The sequence below is a fragment of the Danio rerio genome, chromosome 18 (genome assembly GCF_052040795.2).
Source record: "Danio rerio strain M-AB ecotype USA chromosome 18, GRCz13ab, whole genome shotgun sequence".
Taxonomy (NCBI): Eukaryota; Metazoa; Chordata; class Actinopteri; order Cypriniformes; family Danionidae; genus Danio; species Danio rerio.
The window spans coordinates 44261653-44282500 of NC_141038.1; the positions used below are offsets into that span (position 1 = coordinate 44261653).

At 36.8% G+C, this 20848-nt stretch overlaps 2 protein-coding genes across 4 annotated transcripts in view; both read right to left on the reverse strand.

Annotated features, from left to right (window-relative positions):
• grk7b (G protein-coupled receptor kinase 7b) overlaps nt 1–20848 on the reverse strand; it is an 845646-nt gene that overhangs the window by 204572 nt on the left and 620226 nt on the right. The gene's annotated exons all lie outside the window — the stretch shown is intronic.
• Nucleotides 1–20848, reverse strand: part of rasa2 (RAS p21 protein activator 2) — a 241741-nt gene that overhangs the window by 172657 nt on the left and 48236 nt on the right. For 2 of the 3 annotated variants that reach the window (XR_015515223.1, XM_087293381.1), the window contains exons 6-15: nt 18022–18105; nt 17667–17739; nt 17511–17587; nt 14109–14210; nt 6212–6365; nt 4070–4224; nt 2580–2694; nt 2388–2462; nt 1163–1286; nt 902–1008 (exon numbers count right to left, since the gene is read on the reverse strand). Coding sequence is in view for 1 of the 3 variants with exons in the window: in XM_087293381.1 (XP_087149507.1) it covers nt 902–1008; nt 1163–1286; nt 2388–2462; nt 2580–2694; nt 4070–4224; nt 6212–6365; nt 14109–14210; nt 17511–17587; nt 17667–17739; nt 18022–18105 (1066 nt within the window). In the remaining 2 variants the exon portion in view is untranslated. Of the gene's footprint in view, nt 1–901; nt 1009–1162; nt 1843–1888; nt 2463–2579; nt 2695–4069; nt 4225–6211; nt 6366–14108; nt 14211–17510; nt 17588–17666; nt 17740–18021; nt 18106–20848 lie in introns of all 3 variants that reach the window. The other variant, XR_015515224.1, reaches the window with a different exon arrangement.

Here is a 20848-nt window from a genome sequence, read left to right on the forward strand (position 1 = left end):
AACTTCAATAACAGTCCAAAAGCTAGTACATCCAAGTTTATGTTATAGAAAAATATTAAATACAATTAAAAAAAAAAAAAGAGGAAAAATGCAAAAAAAAAGATTTTGTTTTGTTAAAATTTTGTAGGTTGTAATTATTATTATTATTTTTTTTTTTTGCAAAATTAAGCTTGAATTTAATTGTATTATAATGTAATTTCTACATGGGGGTACTCAACTATGCTGAGCACTGTATATGGAATATATGGAAGTCAATGGTTAGCATGTTCCAACATTTTTCAAAACATCTTCCTTTGTGTTCAACAGAAAAAAGAAACTCATAAAAGTTATTTTACTTAAAGGTGCAAAAGGTCTTCAGAAACAGCTTTTGTTATGATGGTTGAAAGTCTCTTCACATCCTAATACCAATAAGTATATTAAATTATCCAAATATATTTATGTTTCTTAATATATTTTGGAAGGTGTAGGACCAAGAAAAATTAGTCCAATTAAAATTTTTCGTCGGAACATTACAATTAAATTGTCATAGGTGCATTCACAAATGCATTCTGACAGAGAATGGCAGACAAACATCAAAAAACTACCTTCTTTTCTGAATTTGGTATTGCACTTACTAACTCTACTATAAAGTTTTTTTCCTCTGGTTAATGTCACATGACGTGTTGTAATGTTTTCTAGTTTCGATTTTCTACCATTCATACCATGGCAATGACAATCTTTGGGGCAATTTTTAGGGTGGGACGTACGTAGGCTTACAGTGCTATCAGGTTAATGTTTGCATTTTCCAAGATCTCCTTTTGCACCTTTTAAGGTTAAGCAAATGCTCATTTACGGGTAAACTATGCCTTTTAACCTATGCCTATAACTGTTGTTAGCATGTCTGTTTTTGTCACACACTCACGGGATGATGGGATCTCAGCTGGAAAGTGTGTGGAGAGAGAACTGCCACCGCAAAAAACCTCAGAAAGATGAAACTGCTGACCGCCGAGTACTGAACATGAGGATCAGCTGTGGCGAGACACACAAACACAGATTATTAGTTATGATTGGGTATCTAGCGCCTCCTAGTGGTGAGGTCATGACAAAATTCAAACACTGAAAGAATCCCAGACTAAACATAAGCTTGCACATGTGAATGAAAGTGAGAGTAAAAGTGTGTCACCTGGAAAGCGTTTCGATGCGAGTTGTCGGAGTGACCTGAAGACGTCACACATGAGGGGGGGACAGCTAGAGCTGGACTGTGTTATAGATGTAAAAACCTTCTGTACATAACCTTGCAGATTCTCCTGAACACACACAGAAATGCACACTATATGTAGATAAATACTTACTTTTTAGACCTTTTTTAACTCTATAGGCTTAAAGGGCTAATTAAGAACTACACTACCTGACAAAAGTCTTGTCGCCTATCCAGGTTTTAGAAACAACAAATAATAACTTGACTTCTAGTTGATCATTTGGTATCAGAAGTGGCTAACGCCTCTAGATTACGCTTATTTTACCAAAAATAAAATACGCTCATGTCTTGATTTTTAATTATTTAATTAGTACAGTAAGATCTGATGTTAGAATATAAGTCATGGTGCAGAGGAAAAATAATTAATATTGTGTATGACTACATGAGCATGGAGGACAGCATCGATACATCTCTGCAATGACTCAAATAACTTATTAATAAAGTCATCTGAAATGACAAACAAGCGTTCTTGCAGGAATCCCAGAGTTCATCAAAATTATTTGGATTCAACTTCAATGCCTCCTCCATCTTACGCTAGACATCCTCAATAATATTCATTTCTGGTGACTGGGCTGGCCAATCCTTTAGCAACTTGACCTTTTTTGCTTTTAGGAACTTTGATGTGGAGGCTGCCATCCAGTCTGCAGATGCCCCCATACCGAATGTAACCCAAAACCAGGATTTTTACTTCACCAAACTTGAACTCTATGAGAATCTTGGGTCCATGCGGGTTCCAATAGGTCTTCTGCAGTATTTGTGATGATTGGGATGCAGTTCAGCAGAGGATTCTTCTGAAAAATCTACCTTCAGCCACTTTTTTCAACTAGAAGTCAAGTTATTATTTGTTCCTCTCTACAACTGGGATCGACAACAAAACTTTTGTCAGGTAGTGTATAATATCAACATAGTCATTTAATATTTAATATTTGTATTATTAATATTAATATTAGGCGCAATTTTAACAATTTAGTAGCTCAACGTCTACAATTACTTTGACTACTTATGATGAGGGACAAATTGTGTAAAAATAAAAATAAATTAATAAATAAATAGATGAATAAAGAAAGAAAGAAAGAAAGAAAGAAAGAAAGAAAGAAAGAAAGAAAGAAAGAAAGAAAGAAAGGACAAGAGATTAAAAACAATGGTTCACCTTGTTGACCTCCACGTTATCGCCCTCTTTCAGTTTGACTGGATCAATCTCGCAGGTTTTAATTGATTCAAAGATCTATACCATCAAAATGACAACAACAAACCATTTTAAAGAGTGTAAGAGTTCAAATCTGAGTCACAAATGTAAAGTAATTATGCAGAGTTAACATTAAAAAGGAATTTTGTGTCCCACCTCATTGAGAACGGGTTTTAGAGTGACAGTCAAGTAACTTCGGCCAACAATCTTCATCATGTCATCTATACAGCGGGTGGCCAGAGAGTTGCCTCTGAATATGGTGTTGGCCTCTCTGGACAGAGAAAGAAAGGATTTAGAGGGTAAAGAATAAAGTGTATGCCTTCAATCAAGACAAAGTATAGGAAATGAAAAAATATGCATTTTAAAAAGCAAACAAAATATATTAATATTCCACAAACAACAAAGACCATGAAAACACTTAATAAAAGAATTAACAATTAAGAAGAACAAAAAATTTTATGAAAAAAAGAATATGCATAGTCACAAAATAAAAGCAAAACAATCTAGCTGAAGGCTAGATGGCTTGATGCTTGCGCCATGGTGCCACCATCCTCCTGGTAGTTTTAGGAAAGCCATGCACTGCGGTCACATACATTTAACTCTTTAATATGTATATTTAGTATACAGTGGTCCCTCGCTATAACACGCTTCACGTTTTGCAGCCTCGCAATTTCGCAGATTTTTTTTACCGTGCATTGTGTTCTGCGTCCCAATTAGCGAATTGTGTTCTGCGTCCTGATTAATTATAGACCAGTCAATCAATCTCATGTATTCAATCAAAGGCATCTCTGGTAGCACCTAAAAGGCAGAGGAAGATGCTAACCCTCGCACAAAAAGTTGAACGTCTGCACATACTAAAGGAAGGTAGAAGTTACGTGGCTGCCATTACGGAATAAATAAATGAAGATCAAATAGTTTTGATCTTTGATTTCATTCTATAATACTGGACTGGATTTTTCTATGAAGGTTTGAACTTTGAGAGTGTGTAAACAAGAGAGAAAGTGTAAAAATGTTAATGCATGTCTGAGAAAAGTGTATAAAGTGTGTGGTGAGGGGTTTTACAGCCTTAACACATCTATAATAATTGTACTACTTCGTGGATTTCGTCTATTGAAGGTTATTTTTAGAACATAACTCCCGTGAATAACAAGGTACCACTGTATTTATCTATTTAAGGTCTTCGTACTCTATCTGAATGCATGAGACTTTCGTTGCATAAGGGAAATTCAAATCTTAACCAACGAAAACAAGTATTACCAAAACATTTATGCACATTAGCAAAAGGAAAAAAAAGAAAACAAATAACATGCACATTATATTATCTAACAAAATAAATAATTTATTATCTATTTTGTAGATTTGTTCATATTTTAAAACATATATATATATATATATATATATATATATATATATATATATATATATATATATATATATATATATATATATATATGTGTGTGTGTGTGTGTTTTTTTAAAATATGAACAAATATACAAAATAAAAACAATAGATATATGCACATTAACAAAACAAAATAAACTACTAAAATAAGGACTATGTGCATATTAACAAATAAAAGAAACCAAAAAAGCTAAAGAACTGTTGATCATGATTTTTTTTTTAACTATGTAACTGTGATACTGAACTGTGTATTCTCCAGCTCCAGTGCAGCAACAGCAGTGAGAAAGGGCAGCAGGCGGTTGTGATGAAGCAGCAGTCTGACCACAGGGAGCAGTGCATCATATCCGACACCCTCCCTGCAAATATCTCCCAGAACATGAGCTGCTGATGCTGAGATCGGCTACACACACAAAAGAAATAAACAGAAGTTACAAACAAACAGAACGTTAAACACGGTTGCCAGTCCTAAAGCAATAGTTTAAACAAAAATTTAAATCACCTCTTAACTTAGACACCCTCAAGCCATTTTTTTGTGTATATAACTTTCTTCTTTCAGATGAAGACATTGTTGGTGTAGTTTTACATTTTAGCTCTTCAATGCTATATAATGGTGTTGGATAGTGGCTTTTATTTTGAAGCATCCAAAAGTGCATAAACCCATCGTAAAACAAACCTATACACTGCAAGGGGGTTAACGCATGTCTTATAAAACAGATTTAAAGATGTTTTTGCAGGAAAACATTTATCTTTTTTTCAATTATAAACTGAAATCAATGACTCCGTAGCTGAAAAATGTTCATTCTTGACAACTTCTAGGCTCACCTCAAATTCTACGCATGATATATGACAAAAGACACATTCATCGCGAAAGAGTAAGAGTGATATACTGTATAAAATATACAGTAATGCAAAGCTAACTAGTTTTCTTGTTTGTCAACATCTTCTGTTGTAAACAAACTGTGTAGAAAAATTTACTCTATAAATACGTCTTACGTCATGTGTTATGCTTTAAATCAGCCAAAAGTTATTGAGAATATGTATTTTGAGGGCGCAAGAAGCCAGTAAATCGAGTTCATGATTTAAAACTTGAAATATTTTAGTTACAAAACTCATCGGTCCACTTTATAAGACATGCGTTAACCCCTGGTGGTGTATGGGCAAAGTCCTTTTAAGGCAAGTCATTTCACTTGGCAGCCATCTTTGAAAAGCATCTCTCGGGCAGTATGCTTGGGGCATTCTGTTTAAATGGGGAATTCTGCAGAATTGATTGCCAAGCTTATGATTCAATTTCATATTAGCAATCATCAATAAAATTAAACAACAACTGTCTCTAGTTTCATTTTTTAAATGTTCGAATCACACAAAAATCTGCAGAAACTCACGATTGAACTGAACCCCTCTGCCAGAGAATTGTCAGTCTATAACGATGGCTAATTGGCTCCTGTACTAGAAGGCGGGGCTTCATTTGCCATATTGACCGTTACACTTTTCCCCATTTAGGTATGCTACAGTCTTTGGTATGGGTTAGTTTGATGGATTTCTATGATTTTTGGAAGCTTAAATGAAAATGAACACTACTCAACATTATTAAACAGCATGAAAGAGCCAGGATAACATTTTAAACTACTCTGACTGTAACTATGCTTGCATCCAAAAATGGGTTTTTCAAAAAAGCGTTTTCATTCGATGAGTTAAAGAGAACAAAATCGTCACTTCCTGATTAACTGGCGCCAGATATCAACAGTAAAAACTGAATTTGCTGCAGTAGGAGAAGCTGCATAAATCTTTTCTTTATTTAATAAATGACTTGCGCCGATGACTATGCCGACACGCAATGAACGCGCTGTGGCGTTTGAAGGCGTGAGATGCAGAGCACAGATGCTCTTGACAGTCCTGCAGGTAATAATAATATAATAACAGTAATACTGAGATGGTTAAGGCATTTTAGAATGTCCAAAACAACATTTCAGATGTTTTACAATGTGCTCCACCTGCTGGTTCGTCTATTCGCACACATTTTTATCATCACATGATCTCTTATAACAAAATCACATGACATTTTCTTTAATGCGCATACGAAAACTTGTTCGGTAAAAGTGTTTCCATCGTAGTTTATGTACATTTTTTTACTGATTAAAAAGTTTATTCTACTCAATTATGTGCATATGGTTTTATGCGCATTTTCAAAATGTATGCGCATCTTGGCATTTCCATCAACCATTTTTTATGCACATATCCAAAATGCACATAAAAATAGGTTGATGGAAACAGCTTGTGTTTGTCTCACTGAAAAAAGTCACAGAGGATGGTTTAGTACGAGTAAATTATAGGTAATTTTCACATTTGGGTAAACTATTCCTCCAAACAGAAAGAAGGTGCTGTCGTACCTTGACATCTGGAGACTTGAGCATTAGGTTGCGGAGTGCTGTGTAGCAGGCAGAGGGCAGGACGTTGTCCTCTGTGTATGTTACCTTCAAACGGAGAGAGCCCAGATCATCTGGCTTTGACTTCGTACCGTTTCCTTTCGGCTGTAGCAAGTACCTACAAAACACAAAGCAACTAGTTTTAGCTAAGCTATTCGACCATTTTATACATTTAGGGCCAATCCTAAATCCATTCTGTCACTCGATGACACTTGAATCCCCTGTCAGTAATGTCTAGTGGCTAGGAATGACATTTTTACAGTGTCTGCTATAATATTAATGTTGTTTTTTGTCTGTTTACATAGATGAATATGGCCACTGAGTAAATACACATTACAGTTTCGATCTTATTGCCACATTATATCGTTATGGTGACATGATATTGCTGCATTCAGTGATTTCCTGAAGATGAATATCAAAAAATAGCCCAACGGGAAAAACTACATCAGTCATGATCATCGATCTCATGGGAAGCAAGAGATCGCGATGACATATGATGACGTGTGCAGGTGCTGAAGTGCTGTCCCATTTCTTAGGAGTCAAGTTTGAAGCCCTTCCCCTTTACACTCTGTTTCAAGGGCCAAGAGGAAGGGGAACAAAAATAGAATTGGGATTGGGTCTAAATGACCTGTATTGGTAGATACAGATTACATTCACAATGATTTAGCTGGTGATGTAAAATAAGGAAACATTTTGACTAGTGCAATGACTTTTTTGCGCAACTTGTGTTGAGAAATATTACAAAAAAGAGATATTACTTATATTAAGTTTCCATTGATCAGGTCAAACTATTTTAACAATTGCACTGAAAACATTGCTTCAGAAAGTGGTTCATGCATCGTTTGCATCATAAATTGTAATTTAAATTACAGTCCTTAGCATAAGGTATAAGCTATACCGTATTATATTTGTGCATATACATTAAATTAATCAGAACTGAAGCCAAATTTGGAGCTTATCTAACAAAATAACCTATGATAACAGCCCAAATTGAGTACACCCAAATGTATACGTTCTAGAAAAACATTAAATACTCATTTTAAAAAGAGGAAAAATCAAGAGAAGCAAAACATTTGAAAAACTTGAAATTTTGTAGGTTGTAATTTTTTTGGTAATATTTAGCTTGAAATTAATTGTGTTATCTTTCAATTTCTAAATATATTTGGTGACTAAAATATTATTTTATAAATATATCTGTTTAATAAATCTGTTTTGTTTAAATGCACCAAAATACATTGCCTATACTCAGTGAGAAATGAATAAAAATATAATTTTTTAAAATGGAGCAAACTTAATTTTGCTGGGCACTGTATATTTCACAATATTACTTATTTCATTACTCTACAGATCAAACAAAAGCAGAACAGAAGAGACTTCTGTAAACAGCTTTAAAAAAATTAAGAGACCATGTGACAATTCTACATTTAAATGAATTTATGTTTTATAGTTATGCAATTTTTGTTTTATTCTCTAAACTACGAATTCTCTAAACCACAATTCTTCAATATTTAAAATAAACGTGGTCATTTAAAAATCTAGAACAAAAATTGACATTTTATGAAAAAAAAAACTTATGATTTTATCTGCTTGAAATTTTATCAGGCATTTATTGACCTTATAATTCGCGCACGAGCTGGTTCAGCCAATTAAATCCCTTTAGCTCAAGACTCACTTACTTCCATTCATTTTTAGACATTAAAAACAGCTTGTTTTGCTGCTTGATGTTGCAAATAATATTTTCTTATTATATTATTTTGCCTTGTTTTTTGCCATTTATTATTCCGAGTCATTTCTCCCATAGGAAACTAAATCAGAAGTTCTTAAACAAATCGCAAAAATGAGCGCACTTATGCATTTTAGAATAAGGTTAAATCTAGTAAATCTACAAGGAATTAAGAATCTTCAAGTGGTAAAGAAAGAAAGAGAGATGGACACACACACACACACACACACACACACAGACACAAACATTTTCAATACTAACTGGTGTCAGGAGCTTAATTTGTCACATTTTCCTAGCTACGATTTTCCTTAGTGTGTGTGTGTGTGCGCATGTCAAACATGTATAATTTTATCCTTTGTGTCATTTGCATTGCTCAAACTACAAAGTACAGGAATTAGTGTGGCAAGACTGTTTAAGAGTGTCAGTGTCTCTGTGTGTGTGTGTTTGTGTTTGTGTGTGTGTGTGTGTGTGTGTGTGAGAGAGAGAGAGAGAGAGAGAGAGTGTGTGTTTTATGCTAGGTTCATGCAAAAGCTCACCCACGCAGTAGACTCGCTGCCCTCATTCAAAACATGCAGATCAGTATCAACAAGTTCCCTCTCAGTCTCCACACACACACACACACACACACACACACACACACACACACACACACACACACACACACACACACACACACACACACACACACACACTCTCAAATGCACGCACATACAATGTTTACACAACACTACCGGCAGGACGCTGTGATCCTCTGTCTGAGGACACAAGGGAAGCGGGCAACGGAAGCAATCTGCCCAAAACACACACACCTACACACACCCAGTCTCTTTAACACTTCGTCACCGAAAAAAAATGGCAGAGATAAGACACACTCGCAGTTGATGTATATACACACATATACATATACATATACATATACATATATATATATATATATATATATGAATGTCCCAATGCTTGGCCTTGAGTAATGGCCTCTAGAGTTAGTGAAGTAATGCTGAAGTGTGTTCACTTGAGCTCTGATGTCAGAGAGGTGGTGCTTTCACGCCTGATTGGCCAGATAACAGCAGCAAAGGGTCGGGATTGGCTGTTATCTCCCTTCCTCATCTGTTCAGCAGTATACCTCACTCTGACAGCAGATGATGAGAAAGGACACAAATATCAGCATTTAAGCGTGTGCATGAGCACCTCGTTTGCCTCTGTTTTGCCATTGCAATTGTTATATTTAATTTGCGTTTGGATTTTGTCGAGTAGAATTTGTTGAAATCAAACTACAAAAATGAGATGAGTGTGTGCAAAAATGTCATCTTACTTTTGAAATAAAGGTTGGAGTATTTAGGATAAATGCTGTACAAAACAATGCAACGTTTTGTTTACATTTATGCATTTAGCTTTATCCAAGGTGACTTATAAAGAAAGGGATAAAGTACATCCAGATGGTTGTTATCGTAGAATAAAGCAAGACAGGCTTTTCAGTATGGAGTTACACATTCACCGGCCACTTAATGAGGTACACCTTACTAGTACCCGCTTTCGCCCTTCAGAACTGCTTTAATCCTTCACGACATAGTTTCAACCAAGATACTGGGAATATTCCTTAGAGATTTTGGTCCATATTGACATGATAGCATCAAGCAGTTACTGCAGATTTGTCGGCTGCACATCCATGATGCAAATCTCCAGTTCCACCACATTCCAAAGGTGCTCTATTTGATTGAGATCTGGTGACTGTGGAGGCCATTTGTGTACAGTGAACTCATAGTCATGTTCAAGAAACCAGTCTGAGATGATTTGCACTTTATGACATGGTGCGTTATCCTGCTGGAAGTGGCCATCAGAAGATGTGTACACTGTGGTCATAAAGGGATGGACATGGTCAGCAACAATACTAGGGTAGGCTCTGGGGTTGACCTGATGCTCAGTTGATGGAGCTAATGGGCCCAGTGTGCCAAGAAAATATCCCCCACACCATTACACCACCACCACCAGCCTAAACCGTTCATTCAAGGCAAGATGGATCCATGCTTTCATTTTGTTGATGCCAAATTCTGACCTTTTCATCCAAATGTCGCAGCAGAAATTAAGACTCATCAGACCATTTATTCAGCATCAATGTACGTTGTCTAATTTTTCACTATGAGTATATACACAGTAGTAATGACAGTATGCATAAGCACATTCTGGGTACTAATTTTCAAAATAAATAAAAAATCTAATTACAAGGGTAACAATGGCATTTCAAGAATTCACACTTATCTGATAATCAATAAGCGAAAGAGAGAGTCCCGGGAGAGAGCCCTGAGCTTGTAATATCCTCGAGCCCGGGGCCCAGGGCTCCCTCCCTTTAGAAGGGCGAAACGGGAGTTCGAGCTCAGGTAGGTCCTGAGAACTCCCCTGCTTGTCTCTGTGTGAGAAGTGTTAACAAAGGTTGTCTTAAGTGATAATTTGGTTCGATTGACTATGGTGTATGTGGGAGGAAACAGGGGAACCAGGGGGAAACCTATGGAACACAAGGAGAACATGCAAACTTTGCACAGAAACGCCAACCGGCCCGAGGTTGGACTAGTGGCGTTCTTGATGTGAGGCAACAGTGCTAGCCACTGGGCCACTGTGTCGCTATATCTGTAAAAAGGGTGGGCAGTAGGGGTGGAGGAGCTTCAAGACGAAGATAACAGGAGTGAAAAACTCTGGTTATTTAAAATGCCTGTGTAATCATCTAATAGGGCAGATTACGAAGCTAATGAGGTTCCAGCCATGTTGATCATAAGCACGTGTTTCTCTCAATATTAGTTAATAAATAAACCACACTTATACAAGTATACTAGAAAGCTAGCAAACATACATAAAAAGTTACATAAAAGTCTGCAGTGCACAATATGTGCAAACCATTATACTTTGGATTTGCCGCTTCCCATAGATTTAGATTGTTTATTATGGATTTCTGTAATATTGTAACTCTGGTTTTATGTTGGGCAAGCAAGTCGGCTGGCACAGGCAAAACATTTACCATACTAAGACTTTATCTTTAAATGGAACATCTGGAGCTGAAATTGTTTTCATTCATTCATTTCTTTCGGCTTAGTCCCTTTATTCATCCTTTATTTATGTTTATCACCACAGTGGAATGGTCCGTCAACTTATCCAGCATATGTTTTAAGCAGCAGATGCCCTTCCACCTGCAACCCAGTACTGGAAAACACCCATACACTCTTGCATTCACACACGCTTACACTACAGCCAATTTAGTTGATTCAATTCACCTGCAGCCTACCTCATGTCGTTGGACTGTGGGAGAAACCAGAGCACTTGGAGAAAATCCACGCAAACACAGGGAGAACAAGCAAACTCCACACAGAAACGACAGCTGGCCCAGCCGGGACTCGAACCAGCAACCTTCTTACTGAGCCACCGTGCCACCCTTAAATGAACCACTGAAACAAATTTCTGAATCTCCATCACGTGAATGCATGGCGATTTAACTATACGCTTTTACAAAAATGGGTCACTGACAAATTAGAGCATAAAGGAAATCTAGATTTTTATCAAGAAGACCTTGATCTGTATCTAGAAATATACTCATGGTAGTTTTGTTTTGACTTTGAATTTTATGACACATATAATGTCATGAAGAGTAACCATCAAGTAAATGTGATAACATGTTTCTTTATAGGTGGCACAGTGGCTCAGTGCTTAGCACTTTTGCCTCACAGTAAGAAGGTTGCTGGTTAGAGTCCTAGCTGGGCCAATTGGCATTTCTGTGTGGAGTGTACATGTTCTCCCAGTGTTGGTGTGGGTTTCCTCTAAGTGCTCTGGTTTGGCCTACAATCCAAAGACATGCGCTATAGGTGAATTGGATGAACTAAAATGGCCTTAGTGTATGAATGTGTATGTAAATGTGAGAGTGTATGGGTGTTTCCCAGTACTGGATTGCAGCTGGAAGGGCATCCGCTTGCTAGTTCATTTTGCTCTGTCAACCTCTGATAAATAAGAGACTAACCCGAAGAAAAATTAATGAACGTTTCCTAATTTTTACAACTGTCATAATTGTTAATCACAATTTGTCTCATGCCACATGTCTTGTCTTGTTATGAAAGTTGAAATTATTATAATTTATTAATATTGTGAGAAAATTAAAAGATAAACTGTTTTTAATACACATTTTCTCGTGCTTGTTACACCACATCATACTGATGCTTTTACACTTCGAAACATCATACATCACACTTCGAAACTTACACATGCAGTATTAATAATGTCTTTTTAATAATCAAATAAGGCAATTTTATTCATTAGTACTATTCAACTAAAAAGAAATTGTGTTTTAAAATCGTTGAACTACAAGTTTAATGTAGTTAATTAAACTAAGTTTATTAAAATTTGACAAAAACAACAACAAACTAAATTAAACTTTATTTTGTAATGCTGAAGTAAGCTATTTCCTGTGAATATGTGAGACTCATTAGCAGATTCATTAATCTTAGAATGCAAAATTACCCCTTATGCATCGCTTATATGAGCAAGCTGGAATCTTTGCACTTCCGGTTGGCAGCTTGATGCGTACATTCGGACAGCTTTGGAACGATAGTTTTAATCTATTTTACTTGCTTTTAACATCTTTCCAACAAACACACAACATGGCCTCAACGTGACGACCTTCCTACAACGTTGTACCAACCTTGTAAAAGGTTAAGGATCTACGTTGTTGCTTAAGTTTGTCACGACGGTGTCATAATGTTGCCATTTAAACGGCCGTTGCTTTAGGTTGTGCTTAGTGGACGACCACTGTCCACATTTACTCGTCATCAATGAATCAGTTTATATTTCAACAGATTGAATGGCATCTCATTCAACAACGACCGAGTAGACGTGGGTATTGCTTTTTCTTTTCTTGCCAAATAAGTCATCAGTGGTCGTTTGTGTAGTCCTGTTGTGCCAAGCTCTGATCTGTCCTTTTTTGTTCACTACCTATTTTGACGTGAGGTCCATCCATCTCTGAACTGGATTCTCTGTTGGATTTCTTTCTCCGACTGCTTTCTCCGTATGTATGTATATATTAGCGTTAGCGTTCCTATTATTATTATTCTTCTTTCACCGGATTTGAATAGCTGCCCATATAGGCGTATGCGGGAAAGTTGTATAATTTGGCACAATGATAGAGGACAGTCCTAACATTAAACAGACCAAATATGAAGTCTCAAAATCAAACTCTCTAGCGCCACCACTTGTCCAAACTTTCACGTATGTTTATCATGATAACTTTTGAACCGAATGGGCTACAATCAAGATTCTTTTTTCCTCTGATTCCTTGGCTCAGTCCGATTCAAACGCACTCTATGACGTCATTTTCCGTTATAATTTTTTTTGCGCTATTTTAAATTTTTTCGAAAAACTTATTTAATCAAACTCGTCCTAGGCCGTTTCTCCGATTTTCACCACAATTTAATCAAATGATCTACAGACCATGCCGACCACTGCCCCCTAGTGGTCCGGAGATACAAAAAAATAGGTTTTTTGGCTTATAACGTCTCAACCTTTCGTCGAAACTCATAAAACTGATCTCATTACATCCGGCAGAGCATGTCGAGTCGAATGATGTCTGATTTTCACAGGTCAGCCATTTTGGGCGTCGCCCATTTTGATTTTTGGCCAAAAATGCTATATTTTACCAACATATTCACACATCATTACAAAACATGGTATGCATCTTTAACCCCATGCCCTGAAAGTACTCAAAAACTTCTGGAGCAGCGCCACCTTTTGGCCAAAAGTGCTTGGCCCCTTAATTGCTGCTTGCAGCTATATTTACGAGTTGTTTTCATAGTAAAAAATTAAAATTTATAATAAAAAAATAATAAAAAACTGTAAAAGAATTAATAAAGTTAGTGCCAAAATAACATTTTAAAAAATGAATAAAAAATAAATATAATTTATTTTTTCCTTCAGAAATTTTGTAAAATGTAAAACAAGTATTACCATTGTTTTTACCAGCACAGACCTTATATGCAAACTTTATTTTTGACAGCTGACCTTATTGCATACGCACTTGTAGGGGTTTACCTTTCAATGTCAAACTTTTGCTAGCTAATATGCAACAAATTGGCCAGCACTACTTCTTGATGGTGTGTAGTTTCCTCTTACCATGCTCTGTGGACATGGTCGTTTCTCAGGATTTTCACAGATACTCGTGTCTCTCCGAGGAACACGTCCTGTGCCAAGTTACCATTATTCCACAGCTCTACCCTGCAATGGGAGAGCACAAGAGAGCATGCATCAGCTAAATGTTCATTTAAAGACACACACACACACACACACACACACAAACACACAAACGAAGCTCTGTTTTCAGCCTCCCGGAAGATCACTCGTTTGAACTTCTCCCATTTTCGGTCAAACTGAATGTGAAATTCAGCACGCAGGGCACAGATGCAGTTGCATCAAAGTGGGTTAGTCATTTTTTTTTTCCTCTCCACTACAGGATGAGGGTTTTTTCTCACATTAAACATGCACACAAATCAATCAATCGCATTTGAGTGGAAAATAAGAACCAACAACAAACCAAAAACCATGCATAAGCACAAACGCACGCACACATTAGTGTCATAATCTAATGTGCCGTCTGGTGGTTTCACCTACTCTTACCTTTCAGCTTCTGTAGAGGGCTATATGGGGCAATTCAGAGTGGCACATTACGTGTGAAATCAGATCAGAGCCATTCATCAAGACATTTATGACAGAACATACAGTCAGACGATCAGAATAGCACTACCATAATCGCTAACACTTTAGTTTAGGTCACAATTTATGCTATTAACGGTAGGCTTATTATCTGTCTGTTAACTGTTCATTAGTAGATCTAAAGTATGATCTTATTCTGCATCACTAATCCCACCCAAAAACTTCTACCTTACGAATTAATAACAAACAGCTAATTAGTAGTATGTTAAGCTTGTATTAGGGCTGTGCGATTAATCAAATTCAAAACGCAATTTGAAACATTGCGATTAGTTAAATTGCAAGAGGCTGCAATATAAAATATATTTGTTCATATGTATTATATATGTATTGTATGTATTATTTATATATGCATTATGTTACATCTTCAAAACCAGTCCGCTATGCTTCAGAAAATTAAACATGCTTTCTGTAATGGTGTCATGAGGCATCGGAGACATGGCATCGGTTGTCATGAACTATGCCACATTACACGGGAAGAAACTATTGAATCTTGAAGCTTGATTTAATTTGTAAATCAAAATTGCAAAACCACAACATTTAAAAAAAATAAATAATAATAAAAAATTTACATAAAAAATTAATATTTTAATTAAAAAAAAAAAAAAAAAAAAAAAAAATCGCAATTAGATATGCTTCCCAAATCACACAGCCCTAGCTAATAGGTTTAGTTAATACCGTGAATTGTGACCTAAACTGAAGTGCCACCCCATAATAATCCACAAATAATCATTGCAGTTAAATGGTTGCTATACAAGCAAGCTAACAACAAACAATGATTGCAGTGATAAAGTAAATAGAAAATATAAATAAGAAAAAAAAATCATTCTACAGGAGAAACTAAGAAGAAACAATAGCTAAGTTTCCATCCACCTATTTTTATTGCACACTGTGGAATATCGCATAAAAATGAAATAAATTGCATAAACTTTGATAGAAACACATTTACAGAATAAATTCCAGAATGTGCGGCAATAATGAATGATGGGACGGCAATAACGAACAAAACAGTGGACTGACAACATCGAAACACATCTAAAATGTTGTTTTGGTTTTTCTAAACTCCCTCAGCTAAAGTCTGTCTTCATAATGGTTTGCTATTATTTTCTCCCTTAACTGTCTTCAGTGGTGTTACATACAGGTCAGAAACAGGAGATGAAGATCCACGTGGAGTTTAATAATCAAGAGTAGTCAGGTAGGCAATGGTCAAACAGGTACAAACTGGAGCATGAGGGTAATCCAAAGAACGTGGTCAAAATGACAGGCAAATGATCATGACAGGCGGCATTACAGCATAAACAATAAACAGAATAAAGGTCAAAAAACAGGGAAGGCAAGACAAGGAAAACGCTAGCGATGGCTGAAGAGAAACTGAGTTTTGACACAGTGTCAATATCTTGAAGCATGATCCAAAACACCCAGGTGACTACAGCAATTCAAAGCATCAGACATTTCAGAAGTGAATCGAGACCTGGCGAATCTGCGTTTGACTGACAGGGCCGGAAAAACAAATATCTAACTCATGTAGCCTAGTGAACCGTGCATGTTCTGCAAATGGTTCGAGTTCGAATCCCGACTTGTAAAAATATTCTGAAATTATGACGATGTATTTTAATAATGTTACTTTTTATGACCAAAGCAAGACAAACTTATTCACAAACTGTTAATTTGTATGCCAGACCAAATGTTAAAACAAAACACAAGAACAGAGCATTTAAAAACTAACATCTATAACTGCATCACCCTGAATTCAAACCCATTATCTCTGCATGCCAGTCAGGAAGTGTAACTGCACCACTAAATCGCTTGAAACTTCAACTCTACAATGTGTGGTTTAATACCTCAAATTGCTTTACCGTTTCTTTGCTGAAGCTGTTCCAGAGCAATACATAAAATATGACCACTAGGTGTCGCTGTAGAGATGGGTTTCGAAATGTTACAAAGCTTTGACACATTTACTTCAACTGTTTCAGTATTTCATGAAGCCTCGCTTTGCTAACAGCGAACAGGACTCAGCAAAGTCTGTGTGTGTGTGTCTGCTGTTTATATAGTCCATCTGATTAGTCTATCATTAGCTTCCAGGTCTGTGTGTGTAATCAGGGAGAATCAGGAACTGGTGTGTCTGAGGTACATGATAGGAGTTGAAGTTCATTTAAGTGGCATTTTTGTAGTTCTCCAGCGATACAGGCTAGGTTGCTAGTGATTGTGACAAGCGGTTGTGCTTCCAAAAAAATGGTTTCCTGCCTCAAAAAGTCATTACACTTTTATTTTATTTTGTCTTCTGTGGTGCTAGTAATTTATTATAACAAGAAAAAAGGCACAAAGTGGCTTCTCCTATTGCAGCAAGTTAGACTTTTCTATTTGATCTTTGGCACCAGATTATCAGAAAGTGATTATTTTGTTCTTTTTGACTTGCTGAATGAAAACGGTGCTTTATTCACGAATGTTTTAAGCGATATTCCAGTTTTGAGCATAAATCTAATTTGCATTCTTGGTTGGAAACATAGCTAGTGAAAATATAAGGCTTAAAACAAAACACCAGTTAAAAAAATGGAGAGAAATTAAAAATATAAAATTATATCGATTTAAATTAAAACTATCTCAAATGATTAATCGCATCCATAGCCATAGTTTGTGTTTGCATAATATGCATATATTTATATACACAAAAATATACATAGTGGGGGCAAATATTTTTTGTGAATATGTACTTTTATTTTGGATGCGATTAATCGTGATAAATCATTTGACCCCAATAATATAATAAAACTGATGAATAAAACAAAACAAGAGATAGGAAGAACTCACTTGATCTCCAGTTTCTCTATGTCCTCCTCCTCTACATGAAACTGTGACCTCCCTTTGTAACTGCTTGACCTTGTTACCTTCAGAAACATTGTGGATTATGCACACTGTATCTATCATTCAAATGATTTAAAGATCAATGAATGGATGAGGGAGTACCTCAAAATGAAAGGTCTCGTCAAACTGAGGGTCGCTGGTTTTCTTCTTCACTTTAGTTTTCTTCTGGTCTGACCTGTAAGAGAGTGTGAGAGAAACAGAAAGACAGAGCAGGATGTTATTATTGAATCAGAGCGGATGTTATGTACTCATTTCAAACTAGATCAGAGACAGAGGCTGAAACTGACTTATGACAGACTGATTTTAGAAGCAAATCACAATCATGCCTGTTGGCTGTTTTCAGTAAGTACCTTCATTAGAAAACATTTTGCTTTACGCAAACTTCTGTTCCTTTACAGTAAGCCTTGTGATGTAAGGGCACCTTATATATGACGACTTCAAGTGTTAATAAACTCACCTGGTGGGTCCTACGAGTGTTACTGTGGCGTACGGATCACAGTTCTGCCCACTTATCAACGGCAAACCCTGACACGCAATTATTCTGCAAAAGACAACACAAACATAGCTGTGTTATTGAGGCTGTTATTGAAAGTAACAATGCAGATTAAGAGTTCACAAAAAGACCATGTAAAAGTACTGATTTCCAAATTGACTTTGACTTGTATTTCACTGCAGACAATACAAACTGAAAATATTTCATGTTGTGCCTGGTCAACGTCATTGCATTTGTAAATATACATAATTTCCTGTCGTTCAGACCTGCGACACGCTCCAAAAAAACTTAGGACAGGAGCAGTTTAGGGTTAGTAATCTGGTAAATTAGTTAAATAATGATCTGATTTGAAACAGGTGATGTCAACAGGTGATTATGATTTGGTACAAAAGCAGCATTCAAGAAAGGTCTAGTCCTTTAGGAGCAAAGATGGGTCGAAGATCACTAACAAATATGTGAGAAAAATAATAAATGTTTAAAATCAATGTTCCTTAAGGAAAGATAGGAAGATGTTTGGATATTTCACCTTCAACAACAGTCCCTAACATCATTAAAAGATCTGGAGAAATATCAGTACGTAAAGAACAAGAATGTAAGCCTAAGATGAACAACTGTAATCTGCGATCCCTCAAGCCTGGTTTATACATGTGCGTCGAGTGATCGGGGTGACACACGGCATATGCAACGCGCGTAGCTGTGCATTCATACTTCTGCGCTCTGTTTCTGTTGCTCTGCAATAACACTTCTGAAACACTAGTTGGCAGTGAGATGTTTATGTTCCTCTGTGTCGGGTTTCTTTGCTGGTGTTTTGTTTTTTCTGAGCGCTTTATTAATGAACAAGTGGTTCAAACGCTCATTTTGAGGCAGGAACCGGCGGACGTGCAACAACTTTAACCATGAGGTAAACACAAAACAAAACTTTCCATCCGGAGCTCTTTTACGGTTCTCCACACTTGTAAACAAACGCTCCATCAAGCTCGCACGGCTCTCGGTTTCGTCCACTCTCTTCAGCGCTACCAAACCGACCAATCACAGAGCTTGCGCTACGCGTCGTTAGGACAAGTAATTACATTTATTGAGAGGTGCACGTCAGCGACGTCGACGGCCACAGCGAGGGCTTTGCGTCCACGTGTAGGCTGAGCCGTAGCATACGCGTGCGCTTGACGCAAAAGTATAAATCAGTCTTCAGGCGTCACTGCATCAAATATCATCGTTTATTTATCAGCGATATTATCACATGGGCTTAGGACTACTTTGGCAAACCTTTCTCAAGTACCACAAAACATAGTTACATCTACAAATGTCAGTTAAAACTATACTGTGCCAAAAGGAGGCCCTATGTTAACAGTGTCCAGCAGCACCTTCGACTTCTCTAGGCTCGGAGGCATCTGGGATGGGACTCTTTAAGACCCAAAAACTGTCCACACAAAGTTTTTACATTGTGGGGACATTTGAATCAATTGTTAGCTAGAGACTTATTCTAACTGGATCATAGGAGTCAGTGAGCTCTTAACTGGAGAGTCACAGGACTCACAGAACTGGAGAGTCACAGGACAGGATCATTTGAATCGCTGAGTTGTTAAGTGGAGATTCACTCTGAAAACATCATTTGAATCAGTGAGTTGTTAACCAAAGACTCGCTCTGACTGGATCATTTGAATTTGCCCTAAACGGTTTATTTGAATCAGCAAATCAGTCATTTAAAGACAGCTGCAGAGAGGCCAAATTCACAATGAATTGATCATTGCAATTTTCTAACAAGCTAACTGAAAGCAACCGGTGTGGTTAGTAACAAGTTATTGTGTCATTGAGCACATGATGATTAATTCAGTTACAGATAACAAGGAATATGTTTAGCCTGGCAGTGTTGTACTGACCGCTAACAGCACAGCTAATGGCTTAGGTACTTCAAACTACATTTTCCCTCCAAATGAACAATGGAAAAAGAACTTTTCTGCGAGTGTATCAGGGTCTTCAATCTTTAATAAACAATAATAGAAGGAAATGCTGAAGAAAAAAAAACTAAACCCCAATAAAGCTATTAGCTTAATATTCCAAAACCAGCTTAGCAGACAGTGGAAAGCACAACTTTCTTATTAGGGAATTCAGAGACCGTCACAAATTAAATCAAGTATCATTGGTATCTTACTGACCAACATTACATAACATACACTACCTGACAAAAGTCTTGTCATCAATCCCAGTTGTAAAAGCAACAAATAATGATAATAACTTGACTTCTAGTTGATTATTTTGAAAAGTGTCAGAAGGAAGATTTTTTTCGATGAATCTTCTGTTGAACTGCATCCCAATCATGACAAATACTGCAGAAGACCTACTGGAGCCCGCATGAACCCAAGATTCTCACAGAAATCAGTCAAGTTTGGTAAGGGAAACATCATGGTTTGGAGTTACATACAGTATGAGGGGCATGCAAGAGATCTGCTGAGTGGATGGCAACATCAACAGCTTGAGGTATCAAGAGATTTGTGCTGCACATTGCATTGCAAACCACAGGAGAGGGCAAATTCTTCAGCAGGTTAGCGCTCCTCCTCATACTTCAGCCTCCACATCAAAGCTCCTGAAAGCAAAGAAGGTCAAGGTGCTCCTGGATTGGCCAGCACAGTTACCAGACATGAACATTATTGAGCATGTCAGGGGTATGATGGAGGAGGCATTGAAGATAAATCCAAAAAATCTTGATGAACTCTTGGAGTCCTGCAACAGCGCTTTCTTTGCCATTTCAGATGACTTTATTAATAAGTTATTTGAGTCATTGCAGAGATGTATG